Raw genomic sequence first — 26,273 nt, forward strand, 5'->3', positions numbered from 1 at the left:
TTCGTGTCAGATTCTCTAACGATAGACCTGCGATTAAAGAAAATCAGTTCATGCAGAAATCGGGCTTGTGTAAACACAAACATTCTTCAAAGTGAGCTTGAGATAATAAGGAGATTTTTCTTTTCCATTAGCATGTTTTTGTTTTTTTTTACGTTTCGTAGTTGTCACTACCGTATTTGTAGCTGTCACGTGAGTCCTCCTGTTGGTGGCTTTTAGACAAGCGTCGTAGCAGTGTCCTGACGCTGACAGAAAATTTTCTTTGGCCGTCTTTTGGTGTCAGATTATATGATCTAAGCCAGCTGATCTCGACTCATCACCCAAGAATTCGTTTACGGGATATTTTATTTTATTTTATTTTTTACCTGTAACAGCAAAATCAGGCTGAAAATTGAAAATCGTCCTATCTAAAGCTAGCTTTCAACGCTGAAATATCCAGAGCATGGTCAGCTATTTAAGAAAAGTCCCTGCTAGAACATTTCAGACTTTTCAATTACGCTTTTAAAATAGTCACAGAAACATTCTGTAGTTTGTTTAACCAAAAAAGTTGCATGTTGTGGCTTTACAGCGCCACACTGTGGACCGTAGCAGTATAACACGTCAGAGTGGGTTGTACTAAAAACAATCCAGTTTTCTTCATTTTCAACATAAAACACACTTTTTTTTTTTAACTCTTTTAACACAGTTATACCAGTAAATATGTTTCTCTTCATATAGAAAATGCATAATTCTGCAACAACAGTAGTTAAGCAGTGAATGAGTGTTTATTTTATGCACAATGATCCTTAAACTTTTAATACACTGTGAAGTGATAAGTGGAACATTCAGGTAGGAGTACAATGCATAAACAACCTCGATCCTGTCATCAGGCCATAAAAACTAATATGCGTGAGGAAAATAAATCAGTCTGTGTGTGGAGAATGTTTATGTTTCATTAAGAAGCAGAACAATTATAAATCATCGTCTGTATATTGTGTAAACTTGCACAACTTGCTCGATCTAAGCGTAAGCCCCGATACGCTCCAGCAACACTGCTCAATATGACCCACTCTAAAGGTTTTACTAAAAGTGGACAGATCTGACTTTTGGAGTCAGTTTCTATCAGTGTCAAAAATTAGATAGATTTATGAATTTTAAAAAAAAAAATGGTACAGATATATTGTTATCAAATCTGAAAAGACGATGGGTTACAACCATGATGACTAGTAGACGCTACAGATGAGAAAGTGTGTGTTGGGACAAGTTATTGCTGTTTGATTTTTCTCTTTGTTTTTAGGATCTTGAACAGAAGTGTACAGGTCAGAACAAAAAGCAGTAGCACAACTACAAAAACACCGAACAGCAATGCTAACACGTCCACGTTGTGGTAAGCATACCACGGCATCTTGTAGGACTCGGTACGCAAATGTGCCGCACCTTTATGCCTCATGACGTACTCCAACCAGAAGATGGCACTGTCCATCGGTTTCATTGGTGTGTCACGTTGTATCTCTGACATCCTGCGCATGTTCTTTCTGTATGGCTGCTTATCATCCAAGATGTTTTTCAGAGAACGAGTTAGCGTATCCACGTCCAGTGTTGTGACTGGTAGAGCTTCAGCTATGCCTTTAGCTTTCAGGCGTACCATGTTGTCAAACTGATCAAAGATCAGCGGTATTCCCAGCATTGGAACTCCGTGATAGATGGCCTCGTAGATACCATTTGTTCCTCCGTGCGTTATGAAAACCTTAGTTTTCGGATGTCCGAGAAGGTCGTTTTGTGGGAACCAATCTAAAATTAGTGTGTTGTTGCCCAAGGTGGAAGGTTTTGGTCCGACGTGTCTCCACACAACCTTCTGCGGGAGACGAGCAAAAGCAGAAGCGAAGATCTCGGATATTTCAGGACTTATGCTTCCAATCAGCGTTCCCAAAGACATGATGATGACTCCATGTTCTCCTGAGCTCTGCATGAACGTCTCCAGATTATTAGGTAAAGGCTTGGAGGGTTGGCACTGAAATCCCCCGACGTAGACAACGTTTGGCATCGTGGGCCGAGGAAACTCGAACACAAAATCGATTCGCATGAGCCACAGATCGGTGCCTTGGATGAGGGAGTAGATGTTAGCTTCTGGATCTATAAACTCACTGATGATATCCTGATAAGCAGGTCTAGCAATGGCATGGTCGATGTACATTGAAATTCCATAATGCAGGATGTTCTTCAGTCTTTCCTTGAAGTTCATTTGATCTCTTACTAGGGATCCAACTGCTGGGATGTAGGAAAGAGGTGATGGTGCGATTGCAAAGTGCCCTTCTGTGTTTGTTATCCAGCGAACATTGAGCACTATTGGAAGGCCCAGGTATGACCCCAACACGACTCCGCCTCCGTTGCCGGGATCAGTCAGGATCAAATCGTATTTGGTGTCCCGAAGCTTTTTTACCAGAGTTTTATCCTCCAAAATGATCCTCACCATCTCCCCACTGAGCCTGTGACTTTCCTTCAGCAAGGTACCCATCTCTCTTTGCATGGCACCAAAGGACAGAAGCGATTCTTCACCTCTTTGTATGTCGATGTTCCTTTGCAAGAACTTCGCCATGAGCTCTGGTCTCTCCAAATAGTGTGGCTGACTGACCTGGATGGTCACAGATTTGTAGTAAGAAGCATTTTCATGAATGTACCAGCTGTTGGAAGAGCGTATCACTGTCAGTTCGTGACCTCGTTGATGGAGCTCACGCAAAACAACGTCCATGTTGATCCAGTGGCTGCCATCTACTGGATACACAAGGATGTTTCCTGCTCTGGCGAGTGATGTTTGGCTCCACAAGAGGGCAGTAACGAGCAAAGTTGAGCGGAGAACCATCATCTGAAAATGAAATAGATGTTACATGAAACATGTTAAGCATACACGCAAGACTCCATTACTTTTCACGCTCTTGGGATGCTGTATTTATCACTGAAACAGGAAGATTAATACTTTACACACGATGGTAACCACTGATGTCTCTTAACAAACAACACCTGATGTGGATTCAGTTGGAACAGTGTAAGTGTAACCCAAAGGTACAACTCTGATTGTTAAGGTCCAGTTATGTACATTAAATCCATTTCAATGGTAGACAACATTCTCTATGTCCTAACCGAAGCTACCAAAGTGAGCCCTCAACCAAAGGTCCATCAGCTGATCACGGATCATGGTCCGGATGCAGACCCAAGAAAGTATTTTTGATGCAGACCAGACTTTTTAAAAAAGTAGCCTTTTCGTGTGTGAGGAAAAAAAACCTAGTCGTAGTGTCAGTTATTTTGCTGAAGGCAGCAGATTGGACCTGAGACTAGCTACATGGTCAGAGTCATTAGGCCAGAAAAGAAAGAATTTTCACCAATTTTCATAGATTTTCATTTTAAAGAGTCACACTCCTTGTACTATGTTCACTGACTCATTCACAGAAAATCATAAAATATGATCAATGGTCCACTTTCTGCTTCAGCAGTGTGTTATTGGAAATTCAGGTCGTCTACCGTCTCTGTCTTGTTCTGTCTCAATCTTTAAGCCTCAGATCATTTATGATCAAATCCTTATTCTATCTTCTCTTCATCTCAGTCCTGATAAAACAAGAGAAAGAGATCTTTCCTCTCTTCCTGAATAAGAAATAACAGGAATGGAAAGCCACAAACATCACCTTTCTGCTTTATATTTACAAACTCTAGCCATTTTATAAGTTAATAATAATAATTTTTCCAATAGCTCTGAATGTGTATTGCTACAAGTTTCCATAAACATTTATAATGGATCATACCTGTGTGTGTCTGAAGACGTATTCCGACTCCCTGATCGTCTGAGGCAAAGAGGTGTGTGTTTTTTTCATCAGTGAGATGCATGAGTGTGTTTGCCTGTGTCACTGAACACTGAACAGTGAACTTTCACCTTCTACTTTACTGCTTATGTGTGATTACAAAGCACATTTATGTGTGTGTGTGCGCACGCGCGTGTCTGTGTGTGTATGGAGCGTGTTTAGCAAAAATATGCCATATACTGTACATACACACAAGGGGGCAGCACAGGTTCATCAGGAACTCTGGCGTTAACTTGACCTAATCAGAGGACACAGACACTGTCGGTCTAACACACTCGAATACACACTCCAATACACACTCCAACACACACTCTGATACACAAACATACAGTCCTGATGAGGAGTGTGTTAATGAGCAGAGCTGAGTCAGTGTGTGTCTGAGGCAACTGTGGTAGAGAGCCAAGATCAATTGATGTCACTGGCACACTTTACAGGTTATAATGAGCTTTAATTAAGTTAAAGATCACCCCCAAACACACACAAACACACCCACACACACACTTTCTCCTTTACAGTAAATGATGCTTTATTAATGACAGAAGAAGCCTGGAGCACACACTATGACTCCAATGCTGCATAATTAATGCTCGGATATATGTGTGTGTGTGTGTGTGTGTGTGTGTGTGTGTGAGGGAGATGGAGAATGATTCATAAAGAGAATACTAAATAAAACATTTCTCCTTGTAATAAAGTGCAGTGTTTATTAACCGCAGTCATGCTGCTGTAGCTGATACACTTGCAGCATATCAACACACACACACACACACACACACACACACCAGTATAAATTCCTGCGTTATGGTTAAAATCGTGAAAATGCTCAGAGACAAAACCATCTGGAACCTCAACATTTCCCCCTGGACGTGTTGGTAAAACTTCACACAACCGTAAGTACACTTATCTTTGACCGCAAACCCAAATTCCAACACATGACTTAGAATGTCATGGTCAACTTGGAAGATCTTGGAAATTTCCAGCTTCTGAAGTCACTGCCTTAATTCCTGCCTCACACCGTAGTGTTCCTGGGATAGACTCTGGATCCACTGTAACCCTGACCAGGATGAAGAGCTTACTGAAGACAAATGAACGGGATCTCCTCAGCAGTGGTCCTACATGGTGGTTCATTTCTATTGATGAACGGTGTAAAGGGAGCAACAGATGAAAAATCAGGTTCCTCAGCAGTTCTCCATGTAGTTAAAGTTCCTGAAGAGGTTCTTATGACATCTAGCATAATTTTTTAAACACTGCTATTATTTTATTTATTATTTTAAATATATTTTTATTCTCTAATGCAACACCTGAGAACTAAGAATTTCATTGTACAAGGAAGCTTGAGCATATGACCACAAAGTTCTTGAATTATCTTAGGACAGCTAGGGATCTATTTAAAACCTTTAAGGTCTCCATCAGAGGAAGAAGGTTCCTATCAGGAAACATCAACATTGCATCATAACTCAACGCGCTCTGAAAAACTTTGGCTTCAGCAGTCAAGAATACCACCAGAGAGAACGGTTCTTGTGGATCTTCTTCTAAACATAGAGAAAAGAAGATACACGGAGGTGTTTAAATGTGCCATAATATCTCCATAAAGGGTTCCTTAGGGGTTCTTTGGATAGGTAGAGTTCATAAAGGGAGTCTTACAACATCTGATAGAATGTTGTCTCTGCACTGTAGGGTTCTACAACTTTTAAGGTCTTGATTTGTTGGAGAAGCTGAAGGTCCCTTTCAGGAGACATCAACATTGCATCATAACTTGTGACTCAAAGCTCTCTGAAAAATTTAGACTTCCAATGTCATGAATACCACCAACAAAAAAACTGCTCTCATGGGTCTTCTTGTGAACTCTGAGAACTTGTTTGAATGTGACATAACATCTGCTCAGCAGTGGTCCTACATAGTGATACCTTTCTACTGATGGATAGAGTGAAGAGGAGCAAAACCTGAAAAAAGGGAAACAACAACATTGGGTCATAATTTGAAAAAAAAAAAAATTGGTTGGTTGACAAGGTTGTTATTAGAACTGGAGAGAACCGTTCTCATGGATCTTCTGGTAAACGCAGAGAACAGAGAACGTGGCATAATATCTGCTAAACTGTGGTCCATTTCTAATGATGGATGGAGTAAAAGTTGCTCAGGGGTATAGTGATATATAGAGATAAAGCTGGGTGTAACAACAGATGGAAAAAAGGGTTCCTCAGGGGTTCTTTGGATAGGTAGAGTTCCTAAAAGGGTTCTTACAACATACCTGTGTTGTCTCTGTTACTGTAGAGTTCTATGTAGAACCTTTACGGAGGTAGAGTTACTAAAATAATACTATGTGTCTATGTTCTACATAGAACCTTTAAAGTCTCCATTAGAGGGAGAAGCTGAAGGTCGTTATCAAGAAACAGCAACACTGCATCATGACTCATGAGCTTGGAGCTTCCAAGGTCGTGAATACCATGAAAGAGAGCCTTTAATGTGGATCTTCTTGTAAAAAAAAAAAACAGAGAACTGAAGAACAGAGAAGGTGGCATAACATCTGCTCAGCGCTGGTCCTTATGGTGGTCCTATTCTACTGCTGGACGAGATAAAGCTGTGTGTAGCAACAGATGGAAAAAAGGGTTCTTCAGGGGTTCTTTGGATGGGTAGAATTCCTAAATGGGTTCTACTTACAACATAGAACCTTTAAGACCTCCATTAGAGGGAGAACCTGAAGGACCTTTAGGAGGTCGACAGAAAGAGGGAGAGAGAGAGATGGAGAGAGAGATCATCTCATCTCCGCTCCCTCCCCTCAGGTTTGGATGCAGCCGTCACCATCATCACCATCATCATCATCCTCATCATCATCCTGATTGGTGTCTCGCGCCTTCCGGTCTCTCTCTCTCTCTCTCTCTCGCCTTCCCGTGATGCTCAGCTGCAGAATCTCCACGTTCTTACCCATAAACCCAAAACCGGAGTTCGGCTGCGCACGCGGGCACGTTCATCTGCAACCTCCTCGCGCCCCGGTTCCGCCTCTCCCCGCCGGTTCCGCTCTGCGTGCGCGCGTGAGCTGCCGGAATACCGCACGGAGGTCGCGCGCGCGCGTGCGTCTGATCGTGGAAAGGCTGCGGTAGTTTTTCTTCCCCATTATTCTTATTTATTACCATTTTGTTATTATTATTATTTTTTTTTACATTTTTATGATACGGTGTGTAAAATGTCCTTGGAGCGAATGGCCTGTCCGGTGAGTAACACACACACACACACACACACACACAAATTCACACACAAATGCGCGCGCTCATATATTCACTTTAACGAGACGCTTTAATTACGCTTTTATGATTTATGATTTTTTTTTGTGTGTTTGTTTTTAATTTACAGCGCCGTTGCAGAGACGCGAATGAAAGTGTAGAATTATGATGAATAATTGTGTGGAAAGAAAAGAGGAGAAATATCACAGCAGCAGTCAACAAGTGCACATTAATAATAATAATAATAATAATAATAATAATAATAATAATAATAAATCCCCAGTAATAAGCCACATGATGATCACATGACAGATTCTGATACACTCTGGTGTTAGGAATTTAAATGCATTAGTGAGAATGATTATAATCATCAGCTACTGAACTGCATCAAGTTTCAGTCCTGCATGCCATAATAATAATAATAATAATAATAATAATGATAATAATAATAATGATAATGATAAATAGCCTGTATGTGAAGTTCGTTTCAATGACATGTCTTAAATGATATGAAATCTTCTGTCTCATTAAAGCTGAATGGAAATGAAATGTAAAATCTCGCTGTTGCTTTCTGTGCGCGCACCGCGATCAAGGTGAACTGGCGCGTTTCTGAAGGTTACCGAGAAAAACCCGAGCACTTAAGTCAATGTTCAGCTTCATTTTGGCACTGCGCTCCCTCCCGTCCTGCCTGGCTGACACCGCGCATGCGCACAGGCGTCACGCATGCGCAGTGCAGGGCAGGCAGATTGGCGCAGAATGCCAAAAAAAAAAAAAAAAAAAAAAAAAAACCCACCACTGTGTTGTTTGTGCACTGATTCTGCCAGATCTGTCATTTCATCTCAAAGCAGACATGCAAGTCTTTTATTTTTTTTTTAATTAATTGAATTCAGGATTCTGATTGGTCAGAAGGTGTTGATTAATTTATGGAAGGAGTCTCCAGTGTCAGCGCTTTGTAACAGTCTGAAATAAAGCTGTAACTTTGATAGTTTTCTGACATGTTTAGCACAGAGGAGTTTAAAAAGAGAGGCTGGTGAGATGGTCTGCAACATTAAATGTAACTATTACTGGATAAAAAGTATATTGTTCTTTAACAAATCTTTGTAATGATTGGCAAATTGTTGTGGTATAAGAGGAATAAAACACTTCAGGGTTTGCTGTTGTAGGAGAAATTTCTTAACTTAAATTTAAGGGATGGTATCAGTAACTCAGCTATCAGTAATGCTTCATCACACCACCCTGGCGTTGATTATTTTCCCAGAACAACATGCCCCATCATGGTCCGTACACATATATAAACCATGTTATATATATATTTATATATATGACACCTATTTTTCTTTTATCTTGGTGTATGTTTTCAGACTGAAAAACTATTTCCGCAATTTTAAAGTGATTTCAGATGACATTTTAAAAAGAATAATTCCCTAACAGAACAGAAATAGCACAAACTGCAGCCTACTGGTATAAAAAATAAGGGCTTTTCTGTTACCGATGTGTTAGAATTTATCTATCTCTATGAAGAAAACAGGGTCAGCATGACACCGTATACCATCTCAGGTTGCTGTTCATCTCAGAATCATCTTTTTGACTTTAGTTGTTTTTTTCTTTTGCTGTAGGCTTCACGCTGCTGCTGTGTGTTTGTCACTGAATGCACCCGACGCTTCATTTCTCATCAGTAACCTGCAGGAAAATGGACTGGAGCAATGACTACCACTTCGCATGTTGACCTTTTTTTTATGAAGAGGATTTCATTTTGAATGGAGCTACAGTTTATCGTACCTTAAAATTAGCAAGCCGGGACGATCGGACTGCTTGTCCTCCAGTATGTAGAGCCATAGCCAGAACTTTGGAGATCTGCGTCGGGAGAAGTAGATCAGTCTAGACGGCTACGCGACAGCCCCTTAGACCAGAAGGCATCATGGGGGAATCTGTGAATAGCACCGTGGCGTTTCACCCTAAGAAGCAGAGGACCGACAGCAGAGGGCATGAGGGTGACTTCGGCGTTTCTCTGGAGGAACTGAGGAACCTGATGGAGGTTAGAGGAGCAGAGGCGCTCCAGAAAATACAAGAGAGCTATGGGGACACTGAGGGACTCTGTCACAGACTAAAAACTTCACCAACAGACGGTGAGTTTACACCATGATAAATTCCAAACATAGTGCTGAATGATTTGGAAAAAAATATGTAATTGCAATTTTTTAAACCAAGGTGATGGGTGTCTGACTGGAAATAGGAAGTAAACAGTATCTGAGTGGCACTAGGGGATTATGGCTGGAACTATACGTGCTCTGGTTGGAATTAGGGGTTTATGACTGACACTCATCTGGGATCTGGCTGGTACTTCTGGGTGTTTGGTTGGGAATTGGGAGTATATGCCTGGGTCTAGAATTGCTCTGGCTAGAACTAGTTGAGCTTTTGTTGAAATTAGGGTTTTTTGCCTGGAAGTAGAGGTTCTCTGGCTGGAAATAGGGGGCTTCGTTGGACCTGGGGGTCTGGTGGACACTAAGAGGACTCTGGCTAGACGTAGGTGAGCTCCTTTTGAAACTAATGTTACTCTGGCTGGGACCAAGGGGGCTTATGGCTGGAGCTAGAGGTTCTCCAGCATGAACTAGGGGGCTTGTGGGTGGAACATGGTGGGATCTGGCTCAAATTAATGGGTTTTGGTTGGAACTAAAGGTTATCTGGCTGGAACTGCGGGGTCATGGCTGGAAGTCAGAGGCTTTGGTTGGACGTGTAGGGGTCTGGCTGATACTTACTGAGTTATGGCTAGAAATATGTGAGCTCTGTTTGGAACTAAGGGGACTCTAGTAAGTGAAAGGTTTTGGTTGACTCTTATTGGGCTATGGCTAGAACCAAGGGGCGTATGGCTGGAACTAGAGATTCTCTGGCTGGATCTAGGGGGCTGATGGCTGGAACTAGCTGGGCTCTGGCTTGAAGTAATGGGTTTCGGGTAGAAGTAGAGGTTCTCAGGCTGGAACTGGAGCGTGAGGGCATCTAACTGGAAGTAGAGATGCTTTAGCTGGCATTAAGGGGGGTTATGGCTGGATCTAGGTTGGCACATGCTGGAATTAATGGGTTTTGCCTGGAACAAGAGGTTCTCTGGATGGAACTAGGGGGTCATGGCTGGAAGTAGGAGGCTTTAGTTGGGCTGACACTTATTGAGTTATGGCTAGAAATATGTGAGCTGTTTCTGGAACGAAGGGGACTCTAGCTGGAACTAGAGGTGCTCTGGCTGGAATTAGAAGTGCCCTAGCTGGCACTGGGGAGTTTTAATACTGTTGTGTGTTTGTGTTTTTGTGCATTTTTGGTGTGTCTCTCTTTTACATTTTTATACTTATATATTTTTTATATCTTTATATCTGCTGCTGTAACAATTTCCCATTGGGGGATGAATAAAGGATTATCTTATCTTATCTTATAGCTGGAACTGATTGGCCTCTAGGTGACGTCTCCCTGCCATTAGGGCATCTAACAGGGCTGGAACTAGAGTGTCTTTAACTGACAGGAATCAGTGTGCAGAAGCAGCACGTCTCTGGCGTATGTTGGGACTGTGCTGCTATGTGGTACGGGTGAATTTCCCTGTTGCTCTCAGCCAATCGGAACACAATGTACTGGACTGACATTAATGAAGGGTGACTGTCCTTTGGCTCCTTCACAATCTAGTGAACTAGTGTTATGCGGAATGTGCTTCTGGTCACCGTGCAGGAGTGTTCTCTGTGTGCGTTCCTTATTTCTTCATACTGTGACACTACAGGCCAAGGTTTTTTAATCAACATTAACTACTATAAGGAATTTTTTAGCTAGGATATGACGCCACGATTTTCTCTCAGAGCTCTAAAGGAGAGCGACTGGTGAAAGATCCAGTGACTTTTTGAAATATTTTTGTAACTCAACAATTTTTACACTCCTTTGGCCTCTTTGTTTTAGGCTTCTTATAGAAAGCATTCATCCCAGATTCACTGGTGTGGGTGTGTGTGTGTGTGTCCAGTGCCTTCTCACACCCACTAGATCCCCCTCACTGTTACTGTTGCATTAATATTCTGCTTATTTACTGCTTTACGCTCTGCTGAGTACCTTATAGTTGTGCATTAAACAGGAATGCTACTAAATCCAGTTGTTTTTGAAGATAAACATATTTAAAAACTCATTTATAAGCGCCTGAGTAGGGGAACAGAGGATAATTTGGGGCACGGCCTACTATTACCATGGAAACTGCAGGTGAATGATCTACCTTTCAGTCACCTATTGTACAGTAGCACTGCTGAAGAAACACACTTACACAGTGCCAGCTAAAGAAGCACTGCTTATGCATGTTATTACAGAACTAATAGTTATGAAGCAAAAAAAAAAAATATTGCTATTTATAATCAAACTGTACATAGCCAATACTAAAACATTAGCTAAATAAATTACATTTCCAATTGTAGCTGTATAAAGCTCACTAGCTCAGAAAAGAGTAATCATAAATATAAATAGAAGCAAATGATAGCAATTTTTCCGAAGTCCGAAGTACCGACATTGCTAGCAAGCTTAGCTAACTTGCCAGATGATAGAAGGTTTGCATCAAAAATAGTGTTTGTAATTACATTTCATTTTATTTTTGTCCTAAGACTTAAACACACACATAACTGACCGAAAAAGGTAGGAAAAGTGTTTAGTGTTTCCATTTGGTTCAAGGCAATAAAGGAACAGATGATTTTTCCGGAAATCTTCAACAGTGAAAATAGTCACATGATGAAATTCTGATCTCTGATTGGCTGAAATTGTCACAGAGAGAAAAATCGTCTCTTTCCATGAGAACAGATGAATTGCTTGAAATGTTGCACAAAAAAACAGGTCGCTTCTTTATGATGAAAATTGGAGATACGCTGTTACAGACGACCTGCTAAAAACCCTAAAGACTCTTCTTTTTCAGCAGATTTATGTTAAATATAAAATTTCTGTGATTTCCCCTGCCAGGAAAGATCACATCTTACTCATTGCTTTGGAAATGAGGAATTATTTGGTGTTTGATGCAAATAATTCTTCCATAAAGTGACGTGTTGTTGCTGATCTTTACTGCAAAGTTCCCGGAGAATCTCCACAGTGAGAAATCTGTGATGTAACGCTGGCTTTGAAGGGATGAAGGGATGGAAAAAAAGAGGCATTATTGATTTTTACAGTGGCTTGCCTGAAAGGATGAAAGATGATCTTGTGAATCAGGGAGAATTGTTGGAGGAAGAGTTGATATCCAGGAAATCCAGATTGATCAACATCAGAAGAGCTAAAAACAGCGCAGCTCCACTAACTCGCCGCCTCTCACTCTGCCTGCGGATGAGCTCATCTCATCGGGGTGACGCATTAGCTGGTGGGCAGAGGGCCACTTTAGAGGAAAATGTCTCGAACTGAGGTTAAAGCGTCGAAACATTGCTGAATATCCAGAGCATTTGGGTGAGCTGAGCTGATTTCACAAACTCTACGTCTTTATCTGAACATCCTGTAGCCAATAAGGAATATATCCACATCTCATAATATCCCACTGTAGAGCGAGGCCCACATTTCTCCTTCAGGTGCGAGCAGAGCTTTTTTGGACACTTAGGTAAAGGTTATTTAACACCGCAGTCGATCTTGCTTTCGTCCACAATACGGTGCTGGGACAGAACCTGGAGAAATCCCCTCCAAGGAGTGACAGAGCTAAAATGTCATTTCTAAAATATATATCGTTCTGTTTCTTAAATCTGATTGGCTGAGTCGGTTTGAAGCTGTTGTAAAGTCTTCGATACATGCACACCTTTGACCACATCACAACAATTGAATACTGTATTAATGCTCCAGGTTTTAAAACAATAAAACCCTTACACTTAGGATATTGCTCTGTCTATGGAACACCGGCTCTGTTGCTTCATTGCGTGGCAGAGGAATCTTATTAATAATAAATTAAATTCAATCAATGTGCTTAAGAAAGGAAATCCCTCGATTTACAAATGGGGTCGTGAGAGAAACTCACAATCTCCTTTACCTTGAAGATGGATTTTGTGTAGCTAGAATTCAATTCACTTTTATCTGTATAGTGCTTTTAACAATGGACATTATCCCAAAGCAGCTTTACAGAAATACATTAAATCAGCATATAATTTTTAAATGTATAAATTTATCCCAAGCCAGAGGTGACGGTGGTGAGGAAAAACTCCCTGAGACGACATGAGGAAGAAACCTTGAGAGGAACCAGACTCAAAAGGGAAACCATCCTCATCTGGGTGACACCCGATAGTGCGATTATAAATAAATCCCTTCTGTAACTGTGTACTACACGGACAAAAAGTGTAATACTGTAACCAGGAACTTATGAGCTTATGAGCAACTTATGTATATGAGCATCAGAGTCTTTTCTGTAGTCATTATAGTTTTAATATGAAGTCTACTTTGTTGAAGTTATCAGCTGTTCATTGATGCAAAACTGTTTGTAGCGATTGTGGTCCTAAGGCTAGCTGAAGAAGAACAAATTTGAAATGTTACTGAGAGTCGCATTCAGACAAGCTGTTTCACGCTCCTAGTGGAGGATAGCAATTAAAATGGACAAATTTCTCCATCCATCTACAGTGAGGTCCAAAAGTCTGACAGCAGTTGTTGAAAATGCTTCTATTTTGCATTCTTTTCTAATTTACTACAACAATTTTTCATTACAAATGATATTACTGTTATATAATAACTTGAGTGAAAATTTGAATGAATTTCTGAGTTTCTTATTTACTCTGTCCCCTTTTTTGCTTTGATGACAGTGTGCACTCGAGCCGGCATGGACAACACAAGTTAGTGCAAAACCTTATCCATCGGAGTGTCGTCTGATCACACGCTTCAACAGAAGAGATTAGACATGAGGAAAATCTGACCTTTTTTGTACAAAGCGGTTAACATGCTCAATATCACACATTTGTTTACATGAAAATAGGAACCTAGAAATAGTGCAGAATCCTGAATATTAAATCTTCAAGATATTGAATATTTACTTTCTTTGTTTTACATATTTCAAAATTCTAAAACCTTCAGTTTTTCAATTTTAAATCTCAGATTGTCAGTGTGGTCTCAGACGTTTGGACTCCACTGTACGTCTGCTATTAACCTCGATGACGTCGAGCGACTCTGACTCAGTTGAATAAGAGAAGACTATATGAGAATATGCCGAAACATTTATTGATTATGGAAGTCAATAAATTACCAAATCTGGAATTGGAAATGTAGGGCGATCAAGGCTCGGGGTTGCAGAAAATTCAGAATATCTTTTTAGGGTTGTTTCTCCAAAAAGTAGAACTCTTGGATTAAGCCATTATAAATTATATGATGAGATTATTTTTTTTGTGACAGGCAACCTGTACATATATATTTTACATAAATCACTGGATGATAGTGAAGTTATTTTGAAAAGAAATCGCTCTCAGATTGTGTAGATTTATTTCCCCTTCAGTACAGAGAAAAAAAGAGAGGAAGAGAAGGTTAGCGCTATAAAAAGAGAGAGAGAGAGAGAGAGAGAGAGAGAGAGAGATGAGAAGGCGATGAGTGAGAGAATGGATGAAAGGGAGAGAGGGATGAAAGAGGAGTGACCAGAGAAAGAGGGATGAATTAATGAAAAGAGGATGAGAGGCTGCTGAGGGTGGGAGGTCGGCTTTGGTGAAAGGAACTCACACTGACAACCATCTGCATTCCCTCTCTCTCTCTCTCTCTCTCCCTCTCTCTCTCCCTCTCCCTCTCTCTCTCTCTCTCTCTCTCTCTCAGGCAGTTTAGCTCTGCATATCTTTATTATCATGAATGTATTACAGTGACCAAAGCATTACATCCATCTGTATTATACATCAATCTACTAATTGTCCATCAGTAACAGTAACACACGGTCCGATCTTAACCTGTGATTCTCCCCCAAAACACACGCCAGGTTTATGGGACGTTCCTGCTGACCTGGAGAGACGACGGCAGGTTTTTGGACAAAACTTCATCCCTCCGAAGAAGCCAAAGACATTTCTTCAGTTAGTGTGGGAGGCGCTGCAGGACGTCACGCTCATTATCCTAGAGATCGCTGCCATCATCTCACTCGGCCTGTCCTTCTATCGACCGCCAGACGGAGAGAGCGAAGGTAATCGAGGTCGACATTCTGTATTTCAGTAAATGAATATGAATGACACTTTTAATAAGTTATACAAAGCAGGATTATTTTATACGCTTGTGATGAGTTATATCACAGCACTCGAGTTAAGCCAAAGATACATACAAGATGTTTGGAGTGAGAACATTGGAGTTTATTCATTAAAGTGCATGTATTATTGTTATTATTATTATTATTATTATTTCTACTTTTATTGTTATTACTTATAGACATTACTTATGATACTTGATATAATTATGGATGCTCTTAATATTTATTTTAATTATTTAATTGCAAATCAAGCAGATTTTTCAGGTTTTTAAAATATCATGCTTAAAAAAAATCCAAGTTTGATTGTACAAATACATTAAAGACGAAATCAATGACTGCAGAAATTGTTGGTGGGATTTGCATACGTTCGTTTAACACAAATTCCACCGACAGTTTACATATTCACCAATTTCATCTTTCATCTGTACCAATTTAACAACCTGAAAAATGTTTTCATTTCAATCTGCAGTTAAATAATCCAAATCAATAGCAATATAGAGTAATCAGTCATTCTAGTGTTGTAACTGGAGTAAGAAGAGTGACAATAAAAATAGCAAATAACTTCGATAATCATAATTGTGCATGCAGGAGCTTTGTACTAAAATGTAGTTAATGCAGTTTGAACAAAAAAATAAATAAATAGTCACAAGATGTAATTCGTAAATGTGAACAGATACACTATAACGGAGCATAACAATAAACTGAATTTTCCACTAATCTCTCTCTCTCTCTCTCTCTCTCTCTCTCTCTCTCTCTCTCTCTCTCTCTCTGTTCTCACAGCTTGTGTTAGTGTGTTGGGTGGAGTGGAGGATGAAGGTGAGGCCGAGGCCGGATGGATAGAGGGAGCAGCGATCCTCCTCTCCGTGCTGTGTGTGGTGGTGGTCACCGCCTTTAATGACTGGAGTAAGGAGAAGCAATTTCGCGGCCTTCAGAGCCGCATCGAACAGGAGCAGCGTTTCAGCGTCGTCCGGAATGGCGTCGTCGTCCAAATCCCTGTCGCTGAGATGGTGGTTGGAGACGTGGCCCAAGTCAAATATGGTGCGTTACATTACAAAAGAACAAGAACACGTGTTAGAATTAGGATTAGAATTAGATATAGGGTTCGTATTGTGGAGTAAGATTTAAAGTTAATGTTGGATTTAAAGCAAAAAGGAATTTAGCCCTTTACACCAAAGGTAGCTGATGAACCGAGAGACATTTTGCAGTGGAGTGAACAAGCAGGGATGGAGTACTGACCCTGGACACTAGGGGGCACTCAATGAGCACAGAGTTTAAGTGACTTTGGTCATTAACTGTCACATGCAACATGATAAAAATACACAGAACACGATCAAGTCACAGAATCTGAAATAAACTGAGAAATGTTATTGGTGTGTGGGTCTGAATTTGTAGCCAGTCAGCAGTCACTTAGGTCCTAATTGTTTTAACTGGAGCTAGTTAAATTTACAGCATTGTTATCCAGCACAACGTAGAGTTATCTCATTTATACAACTGAGCAATGAAGGGTTAAAGACCTTGCTCAAGGGCCCAGGCGCAGCTTAGGAGTACTGGGATTTAAACTCATGACCTTCCAAGCAGAAGTACAACGTCTTAACCACTGAGCTAACACTGCATAGTTAAGTGGCTGGATGGAAAAAAAACATGGATAAGAGTAAACCTACATTAAGTGTGGCGATGAAAAGAAAACTAAAAAAAAATGGGTCGGAACTAAAAATGAACTCTGAAGTAAAACGGGCCAGAGAAGACTGAACATGCTGCCACTGCTGGCTGTTGAGTCAGAGGCTGTTAAAGAACGATTTTTTAATGATTTTACAAGGTGAAGATAAAACTGACTTAGAGACTGCTCAAACACTCGTAATGGATGTGTAACGTGGTAAAGTATGGACTTTTCTGCGTGTGTTAGATGGAGAGTGGGTTCCAGCTCAGGTTCCTGCTCAGGTTCCTGCTCAGGGGACCAGGATTTACTAATCCATCCCTGCTAACAAGGAAAGTGTAGGGGAGTTTATAACCTCTGTTTTCTAAAACTTCACACACTCATGCTGCCTCAGTCGGATCTGTAGAGTTGTTCAGTGTCTCAGACACACTTGCTGATGTGTTCACTGTCACACTGTTGTCTGTTAACATGGATAAAATGACGTCACAGAGAAATTAAACAGTTTCAGCGCAAAATCTGTTTTTTTCTCAGCACATCTCCAGCATTGGACACGGGTAGGGGGGCGTGGCCTAAAGTCTGAAGGTGGAGTTTGTGTGGATAATAATTTATTTTGCGTTAGGTTCATGTATCATTAAAAAAATAATGCAGAATCTTCCTGATATTTTATCAGTTTAATGGTGATAAACTAATGATGCTGAGCTAAACATGTCATGGATGATCGACTACAGTTGGAATGAAGGAAAATTTTTTAAAAACATTTCTTTCTGGTCAAATTTTTAAGATTAGGAAGGTTGGGCTTAGACTTTAAATTTGGATAAAACTCCTTTGGCTTTGTAGTGTGAAGACGATCACTTTAGGAGGTTAGGATTAGGATTAGAGTTTTAATTTCAGGTTTAAGTTTAGTATGCTGATTTTGGCATAACGTGTGTGTGTGTGTGTGTGTGTGTGTGTGTGTGTGCAGGCGATCTCCTTCCTGCAGATGGAGTTCTGATTCAGGGAAACGACCTGAAGATTGATGAGAGCTCCCTCACCGGAGAGTCGGATCATGTACGGAAAGCCGTGGATCGAGATCCGATGCTGCTGTCAGGTGTGTAGCAGCGTGCTGAGTTTGTGTGCTGAATGATAAGGACTTTAAAGGAAAACTCCACACTGAACATGTTAAATATGTTTGTGTTGAAATATTTGTGATTGTGAGTTTTTATTTATTTATTCATTGTAATTTCTGTGAGAAGCATGATGTTTGCTGCATGATGTCATAATGGTAGCGTTGTTACAATGACATTTAATATAAAAAAAAAAGAAAAAAAAAAGATCGCAAACAAAAGTGATAACAGTCAGGGTTTGCAGTTAGATCCTAAAAACAAAACTTAACGTCTCACTCACCATTTTCCAGTGACGTTCAACGGCACATTAATGAGAAATCCAGCGTAGAAGTAGTGGAGACGTTGGTGCAAACACTAGACTTAAAATGCCAGAATGCAGTGCAGCTATGTGACACAGTTGCTCTGAGTTAAGGCAGAGACTCGGCTCAGCTAGCTTGTGATCTACGAGATGACGAGCGCGTTGACGTTGACGATGATGCTGACGGCAGAATTAACTTCAACTGAAAGTTGAAGCTTTGGAAGATGATCTGTTTGAACTGAGTGTACAGATGAGGAGGTGAAAGAGATGGACAGACTAAAAGACTAAAGCGCTGCCGCATCACTCTCATTAGATAGAGATGAAGCGAGTGAAGCGAGAGCTAAATCCCACTGCACTGCTATCAGCAGGTAGTCGAACGGCATTGTGGGTAAAGTAGAGAACTGTGAAGTGAGAACAGACCCACTCAGAGAAGTCAACTGCGAATCTGATTATAAAATAAATCCATTAATTATAAAGATTAATATGCAGACCGTTGTGGGTGGATTTTTCCTTTAGTGGCTGCTGGTAAAGATTTTCTTATATAAGCTATATTATCATCCATGCATCACAACACCTCGAAATAGGATCCGCCCAGGCCTCTCCACTACACCGTGCCCTATCGTGGGCGTGTGCCTACAATTTTCATGTTGGAGAGCACAGTGGAGATTTTCCAGCCCACACCTGAAATCCCACACAGTACTGCCGATTGAACAGAATGAGCTCACTTATGCTGAGGCACATTTAATAAAAACTCTTCATATCTGAGGATGGATATGAGGGCTGAAGTCCATTAATGGTTAAACTACAGCCTCTCTCTCTCTCTCTCTCTCTTCCTTTATCTGTCCCATGAGACTAATAAAGCGCTAATCAGATTTCTGCCTGCTTTCTGTTTCCTGGAAAATCGCCGTAAAGCTCATTAGCGCCATCACAGACGATGCTCTGTTTGTTTAATCATCACAACACACAGCAGCATCCCAGCTTCTTCCTGAGATTAGAGCTTCTTCATGATTACAAACAGCCGACATTACTTAATAAATGCTCTTTATTTTAGCTGGTATAATGGACCAGTGTCAGAGATATTATAATGCTAATCTGGGAGTAAATAGAAGTTTCATTTGAAAGCAATTAAAGAAATCCTGCGAAGTGAAAGTGTATGTTTTATTATTTAGTCATTCAGCTCAGATTTTGAGGACTCACCTGCTTCACGTGAACGACTTGATGATGTCCTGATGAGTTTAATAGACACTGACTGAGTTCTACTGTGATTTTAACAGAAGTGACAGATTATTTGTCCTCTTCTGGGTGACAGCAGATTATAAATCATTACAGCGTACAGGTGTAGAAGAGTAAAGACACACAGTACCGAGTGTGTTTACAGGATGTTCAGTGTGAGCAGATTGTGAATGAGAGTCCTGGGATCAGCTAAAAGACCATGTTTATGATTACAGCAGCAGCTCTTGGGTGCAAATCTACAGCATCCAGGTGAGATTAATCACTGAAGAAAAGGAAAGGCTTGGACATAGACGAGTTAACTCGCCCAAAATACCAAAATACATCAGTACAGCAGCGTATTACCCTCGACTCGAAAATGTCGACATCCTGAAAGAGGTTAATTTTGCATGGGCAGTCTGATAAGTTGTAAGCGAGTGTGTTGCGGGTGATTTGTAAAGAAGAATCATGTATTTTGATGAATTCAGATCTCAAAGAGACTAGAAGAGTAAAACTGAAATCTTCCACACCTTGTGGTCAGTAAGAGGTGAGTATAATGCTGAGTAAATGCAGCAAGACACATCGCGAAACTGTTTAAAATGTGATAGGAATTGTAAAATAAAGCATAAACATGAGTGTGTGTTCTGTTCATATGGTAAATGTGAAGAAAGTTCTTTTAAGCTTTAGTCAATCACATTGCAAGTCTTAAGTGAATCTACATATGTGCATTTACATTTAAGGTAACAAGTTTCCCCAAATTTCATACTTTACTAAAGCAAGAATTCAAAATGGATGTTATTTTGCTGTACAGAACATTTGGAGATGTGCTGTTATAGGAAAATAATCAACTTCAGGATATTACCAGTGACTCCACCTCATCACTCAGTACACACACACACACACACACACACACTCACTCTTCTTATCTTACTTATTATATATTATACATCATGTTAAAATTTTAACACAGATAATGTTTAACCCCAAAACAAAACACTAAGCGGTAAATAAACGGAATTAATTGTGAGATTCTGATGCTTAGTGTGTTGTGTGTGGTGTGTTTCAGGCACACACGTGATGGAGGGATCAGGGAGGATGCTGGTGACCGCAGTCGGGATCAACTCCCAAACCGGAATTATCTTCACCCTGCTCGGAGCCGGAGAGGTCGAGGAGGAAAAAAGAGAGATCAAAAAAGGTAGGAATGTTTTCCGTTTTCAGGAACAGCTGCAGTAATATCACACCATCCTGAAGCTGATTATTTTCCTATAAAAGCATGTTCTGAAGTGTTTTATTCCTCTTACACCACAGCAACTTGCCAACAATGACAATTTCTGTTAATTAAACAACAACACATCATATGTTTTATCCATTTATAGTTTCATTTAATGTTATGGAATGTCCGTGAAACATGTTAGTTCATGTTCTCACTTACGTTATAGCAGCTATAACAGTCGTTCCCTCACCAGCCTTTTTTTTTCCTCTATTGAAGTTAATAAGACAAAAAAAAAAAAAAAAACACAGAAACCACAAAGTGTAAAGTTACAGCTTTACCACAGACTGTTACAAAGCGCTGACACTGGAGACTCCTTCCATAGATGCTAAATAAACATCTCCCATGGGTATGAGCTGTTACTGTAGAAACGATACTTTATTAGAACGAGTGCATTAATTATAAATAAACCTGTGATTTGCAGCTGCACTACTGTCAGAGCTGCTGTTATGGAAAATTCATCAACACCTTCTGACCAATCAGAGTCCAGGATTCAGCAGCGCTGTGGTGTAAAAGTGAAATAAAGGAAAAACACTCAGTTTCATTAGCAAACATGAGTCATCATTAGTAGAACTCATGTTTGCATTACAGATTGTGTTGTTCAGTAACAAGAGCAGAAATGTAACGTGCCATTCCCTCCATCTCATCATCGCTGTGAAAAGATGAAAAGAAGAATCCGGAATGATTACTCATCCATTTTGTTTGTTTATCATTTCTATTTAACGTTACTGTCTTCTCATTCTTTGTTTTGCATGGCACCCTCATCCTTGTTTGCTAACCGCAGCAGAGGTCAGTAGTAGCTCATCCATCCGGTTTTCTGGCATTTCTACCAAAACGTGCAGCGTTGTTAATGGTAGGTGAGAGACATCAGCCATAAACTGTGCACATGTGTGTTCATCAGTTATCAAAAAAAAAAAAAAAAAAAAAGCAAAATGTGTGTCATGCCACAGTTGTCGAGTTTCAGAACAGCCACTAAAATCACTCAGTAAGTCACTCAGTAAATCGCTGTCGTCTCTTAGGGACTGACGTGATTCCATGATTGGAGTGCAATTTAAAGCTTTTCAGTGCTAGTTAATGCTAGTTAATGCTAGTTAACACCTTTTACCAGAGGCCAAATAATGGAAATTCCACCAGTTTTGGGGTTGCCCGTGTTTATTTATTTGAGATGTCACACTCCACAGTAGTGGTTATTGGCTATGAAAGCAGAAACTCAACGCTTTAAGAATTTGCAATTTTTCATAAGTAAAAATTGCCTAATAGGTTTAAATGTTATAATTTTATTGTGGCAGTTGTAAACGGTGTTTTACTATCAAATAAGCTTTAGGGGCCGTTTACACGACAACATTTTCAGCCAAAAACGGGAAACTTTTTATGCGTTTTGCCTGTTCGTTTACACGACCACAGCGTTTTGGGGACTGAAATCGCATATTTTTGAAAACGGGTTTCAAAGTGCAAGTTTTTGAAAAAGCCGCCGTTATCGTCTCCATGTAAACACCCAGTAGGGGAATAGGTGACGTCACGTATGTAGACGTGCGCAGTACGTGTCTATTGTAAAGGCAAGCGCCAGGCCAACTACTGGCCTGGCGTACGTAATACAAAATTTTTGGCCGTTATCGTGGATATGTGTAAACGCGAATCATTTTGAAAACGTTGTCGTGTATACGTGAAACTTTTTGAAAACGCAAGAGAAAAACTTTTCCGTTTTTGACTACATCGTTGTCGTGTAAACGTAGCCTTAGTTGTGTTGTCCGTTTTATCTCTGTACCAGTGTTATTGTGGAGAGGTGTGAATTGTTTGCCCAGCAGGGGGCTCACACCACAGAGTCCTGATACTCTACATACAGAAACCCAACAGTGTCCCGATTAATCTTATAACAGACTTTGCGGCAATAAAACAATTCATTTGTTTATCCTGATTGAGAATGTCCGATAAGTTGATTGGAACGCTAGTGTACTGCGAGAAAGGGTTAATGCTATTTTACGTTTATCAGGTTTGTACATAGAATCAAAGATCACGTTTTTTTTTTTTTGTGTTAATCATCTCAGGCAGCAATCTCTCATATTTTACAGTTTCTTTGCTAACTATAGTCCTTTTCAGACTGGATTTGTTTCACATGGTACGATGGCATAATTGTTATTCCGTCTGATATTTTAGTCCAAATTCGCCATGTTAGTCATTTTTTTTATGCATTGCGTTTTCATACATCTGGAAAAAATTATGCCATATTTGACCTTTTATAAAATAAACTCCGGGTAGTATAGCCTATATCCTGTCTGAATTGATATGTTGGTAAAGATTACGTTATATCCCATGGGAAAAACAGACGCTTTTTTAATGCTTTTTCATCAGTATAACGACACTCCAGGACGCGATCGCTCTTTTCTATCGTCTCTGACCAAAATCAAAAACAAAACCAAGTTTAAAAATACATAACAGTAAAATAAAGACGAAGTTAATTAGTTAATTAGTTCCTAGCACAGGTACATCCTACAGACTGATCTACTAATAAACAACTACTTGTGTGGCCACACACCAACACACAGCATGCTAATGAGGGTATTAAAGACATGCTAATAATTTACTGAAAATGAATTTTTTAAATTAATAATTAACTTTCAATCTATAATTTGTGCGCTTTATAGAGAGCTCATCAGCCAGCCACTGAAAATGAAGAAAAAAAGACTGGAAGAACTTACTTTTCCTCTTCCCATGATCTTCAGGGAATTCGGATGATGCAACTTCCTGTTGAATATGTGGCTTGTGGAATATTCGAAATAGTTAATAAGGGTGAATGTGTTCAGGTAGCAGCGTTGAGCGAATGTTGTGGGAAACGCTCGTTTTTGATAACTGATGAAATCAAACCAGTTGTTGGTCTTACACTTAGTCTGGATGCGACTCAGTGACTCTGTGTTTAGTTTCAGCGTTTTTATTCTTACAGGAAAACAAGATGGCGCTCTGGAGAACAATCAGAACAAAGGTGAGGGAACAAACACACACCACCACAGACATCATTATCATTACAAAGCGCTAGAGGTTCTGACTGAAATGTTTATGTAAAGCTTTGAACAGCAGGAACCTTCATTTGATTGTTGTTTTTAGTCTGTAGATCACAATAACTTAATGCTAAACTTATTTAATAATAATTTAATAGTTTTTGTTTCAATAAGATTTTTATAGTGCAGCAATGTTGCTCATGTGGAAGGAATTATATTATTGTTTAATTTTTTTGTTAATCACGTCGGCCTAACACCTGTGTAATCTTCTGTGCTTTTTTTTTTTATTTTCTAGTTTTTCGATATTTTGGGGAAATTTTCAAATTTTCAGATTTTCAGACTTTTCTTTTTCTAATTTTTCAGTTTTCTGAAATTTTCTGCCATTATGAGATTAAGATTACACTTTCCTGTTTTACAACTTTTAGATCTTCCCACATTCTAACTTTCCAATTTTTTTATTTTCAAAATGTCGGACTGATTTTTTTTTTTATTTTCTGACTTTCTGAACCTTTTTAACCTTAATTTCTAATTTTCCAATTTTCAGATTTTCAAATATTTTATTTTACTTTTCTATTTTATGACTTTTCAATCATCCAGTTCTCTGATTTAGCAACTGTCTGAATCTCAGATTTCCTGATTTTCCAATTTTTTTTTTTTTTTACTTCCTGGTTTTAAGTTTATGATTTTCATACTTTATGATTTTCGTAATTTCGGATTTTCCATTTTTTAGATTTTTAGATTTTCTAATTTTTTTCAACTTTTCCATTTTCCACCTTTCTGATCTGAATTTCGGATTTCCTGATTTCCTGATTTTATTTGATTTTTATGTAAATTTTGACTTTCTGATTTTGCTCGTTAACAGGGAATAAACAGGACGATGCCGTTGCCATGGAGATGCAGCCTCTGAAGAGCGCGGAGGGCGAAGAGATGGAGGAAAAAGAGAGAAAGAAATCAAGTGTTACCAAAAAAGAGAAATCAGTGCTTCAGGGAAAACTCACCAAACTGGCTGTGCAGATCGGGAAAGCAGGTGAGGCACGTGTAGGGGAAACGCGATCAATGCAATCAGAGATCAAATAAAATAAAACGGCCTGTCTGTTCTCTCCAGGTTTAGTGATGTCATCGATCACTGTGATTATCCTGATGCTGTACTTCGTGATAAAGACGTTCATCATTCAGGGCCGCTCGTGGCTCCCCGAGTGCACCCCCATATACGTTCAGTACTTTGTGAAGTTTTTCATCATCGGGGTGACCGTGTTGGTCGTGGCGGTTCCTGAAGGTTTGCCGCTCGCCGTGACCATCTCGCTGGCTTATTCTGTAAAGGTGAGTCAGCGTTTATCATCAGATTATTCAGAAAAAGGTCAGTTTGCTTTGTGCCATGTTTATATATATATATATATATTTATATATATATATATATATATACATATATATAAATACGTGAATCGCTGATTTGTGAGTTCATGAACCTTACCCTACGTTCACACTATCACGCAACTGTTTGTTTTTTACGTATGTGTACGTGTACGTCATGGAGCCACGATTTCAGCGACAAGCGACATTTGAATTTTTCTATTCTATTCTATTCTATGCAAATTAGGTACGACATTAAAGTGACAAATCCAAACGATTGGCTTGAAAGAGTTCTCGGACCAATCCTGTAGCATTTCTGCACTCACAATCAGCTTAGTTCCTCCTGCAATCAGTTCCCATTTACTGAATGATACAAAAAAGGAAGAAAAACTTATAAGCTTGGTTTTTCATTTTATCCTGTCGTATACGACTTCTCGTTAAATGTGTATAGAGACGTTACGAAGAAAAATAAAACTTAGAAGGAGAATCAAAGATCGGTAGTACCTCTGGTGAGTGTATGTAGCTAGACAACAAAGCTAGAATGAAGCTGAGCATGTAATAATAATAATAATAATAATAATAATAATAAAAGTTTTTCTTACTGATTAGTGCATTTTAAAATTGTTGTTGTAATTATTTAGCTTGAGAAGCTATATATAGCTACTACGTTTTTCATCAGAACTAAAAAAAATGCTGGACAGGCCACGCCCACAAGAGAAAACAGTACTGGTTGCTGCATGCTGCATAAACAAGAAGCAACATGAGCTAGTGTAAATATAGATTTAGTTCCACGAGCCAGGAGAAAACAATAAGAATGCTAATTACTGAGCAAAAAACACAAGCTACCTAGCTAACATTAGCTATGATGATACGATATCGTGATATTGTGATATAATAACATCATGATACAGTTTATCGCATGCAGTATCGCTGTTACCATCAGGTGTCAGTGCTTTTGTAAAAATGATTTTGTGAAAATCGATTCATTTTCCCTCCTTTTCTAAATGAAATTTATTTTTTATAAACGCTGGATCATATTAAACATCCTCCCTCCCAACCCATGTAAATGTAAATCTGCTTTAATTATAAATACAATATTTAAATCTGTGAGAGAAATCCTTGTATGAAACTGAACTCATGAATACATGTGGTGTTGTGTATTATTGTCTCTACTGCTATTAGCCAATAGG

General features: G+C 39.5%; 2 protein-coding genes across 6 annotated transcripts in view; one reads left to right on the forward strand and one right to left on the reverse strand.

The window, feature by feature from the left end:
* Window positions 1-742: 742 nt before the first annotated feature.
* Window positions 743-3,924, reverse strand: ugt5e1 (UDP glucuronosyltransferase 5 family, polypeptide E1). Its single transcript, XM_026927828.3, has 2 exons — window positions 3,771-3,924; window positions 743-2,839 (listed from the first exon to the last, which is right to left on the reverse strand). The coding sequence occupies exons 1-2, from the start codon at window positions 3,837-3,839 to the stop codon at window positions 1,241-1,243; spliced, it is 1,668 nt and encodes a 555-aa protein (XP_026783629.2). The 5' UTR covers window positions 3,840-3,924; the 3' UTR covers window positions 743-1,240.
* A 2,769-nt stretch (window positions 3,925-6,693) lies between these two features.
* The window catches only part of atp2b3a (ATPase plasma membrane Ca2+ transporting 3a), a 31,382-nt gene continuing 11,802 nt past the window's right edge, over window positions 6,694-26,273 (forward strand). For 3 of the 5 annotated variants that reach the window (XM_026927931.3, XM_026927932.3, XM_053236427.1), the window contains exons 1-10: window positions 6,694-7,032; window positions 8,659-9,168; window positions 14,949-15,146; window positions 15,987-16,244; window positions 17,822-17,947; window positions 20,537-20,665; window positions 21,525-21,593; window positions 23,679-23,717; window positions 24,596-24,760; window positions 24,839-25,053. In XM_026927931.3, coding sequence (XP_026783732.3) covers window positions 8,961-9,168; window positions 14,949-15,146; window positions 15,987-16,244; window positions 17,822-17,947; window positions 20,537-20,665; window positions 21,525-21,593; window positions 23,679-23,717; window positions 24,596-24,760; window positions 24,839-25,053 — 1,407 coding nt within the window. In that variant the 5' untranslated portion in view covers window positions 6,694-7,032; window positions 8,659-8,960. The remainder of the gene's footprint in view (window positions 7,033-8,658; window positions 9,169-14,948; window positions 15,147-15,986; window positions 16,245-17,821; window positions 17,948-20,536; window positions 20,666-21,524; window positions 21,594-23,678; window positions 23,718-24,595; window positions 24,761-24,838; window positions 25,054-26,273) is intronic. The other 2 variants (XM_053236428.1, XM_026927933.3) reach the window with 2 other exon arrangements.

Source organism: Pangasianodon hypophthalmus, chromosome 8, assembly GCF_027358585.1.
Source record: "Pangasianodon hypophthalmus isolate fPanHyp1 chromosome 8, fPanHyp1.pri, whole genome shotgun sequence".
NCBI classification, from domain to species: Eukaryota; Metazoa; Chordata; class Actinopteri; order Siluriformes; family Pangasiidae; genus Pangasianodon; species Pangasianodon hypophthalmus.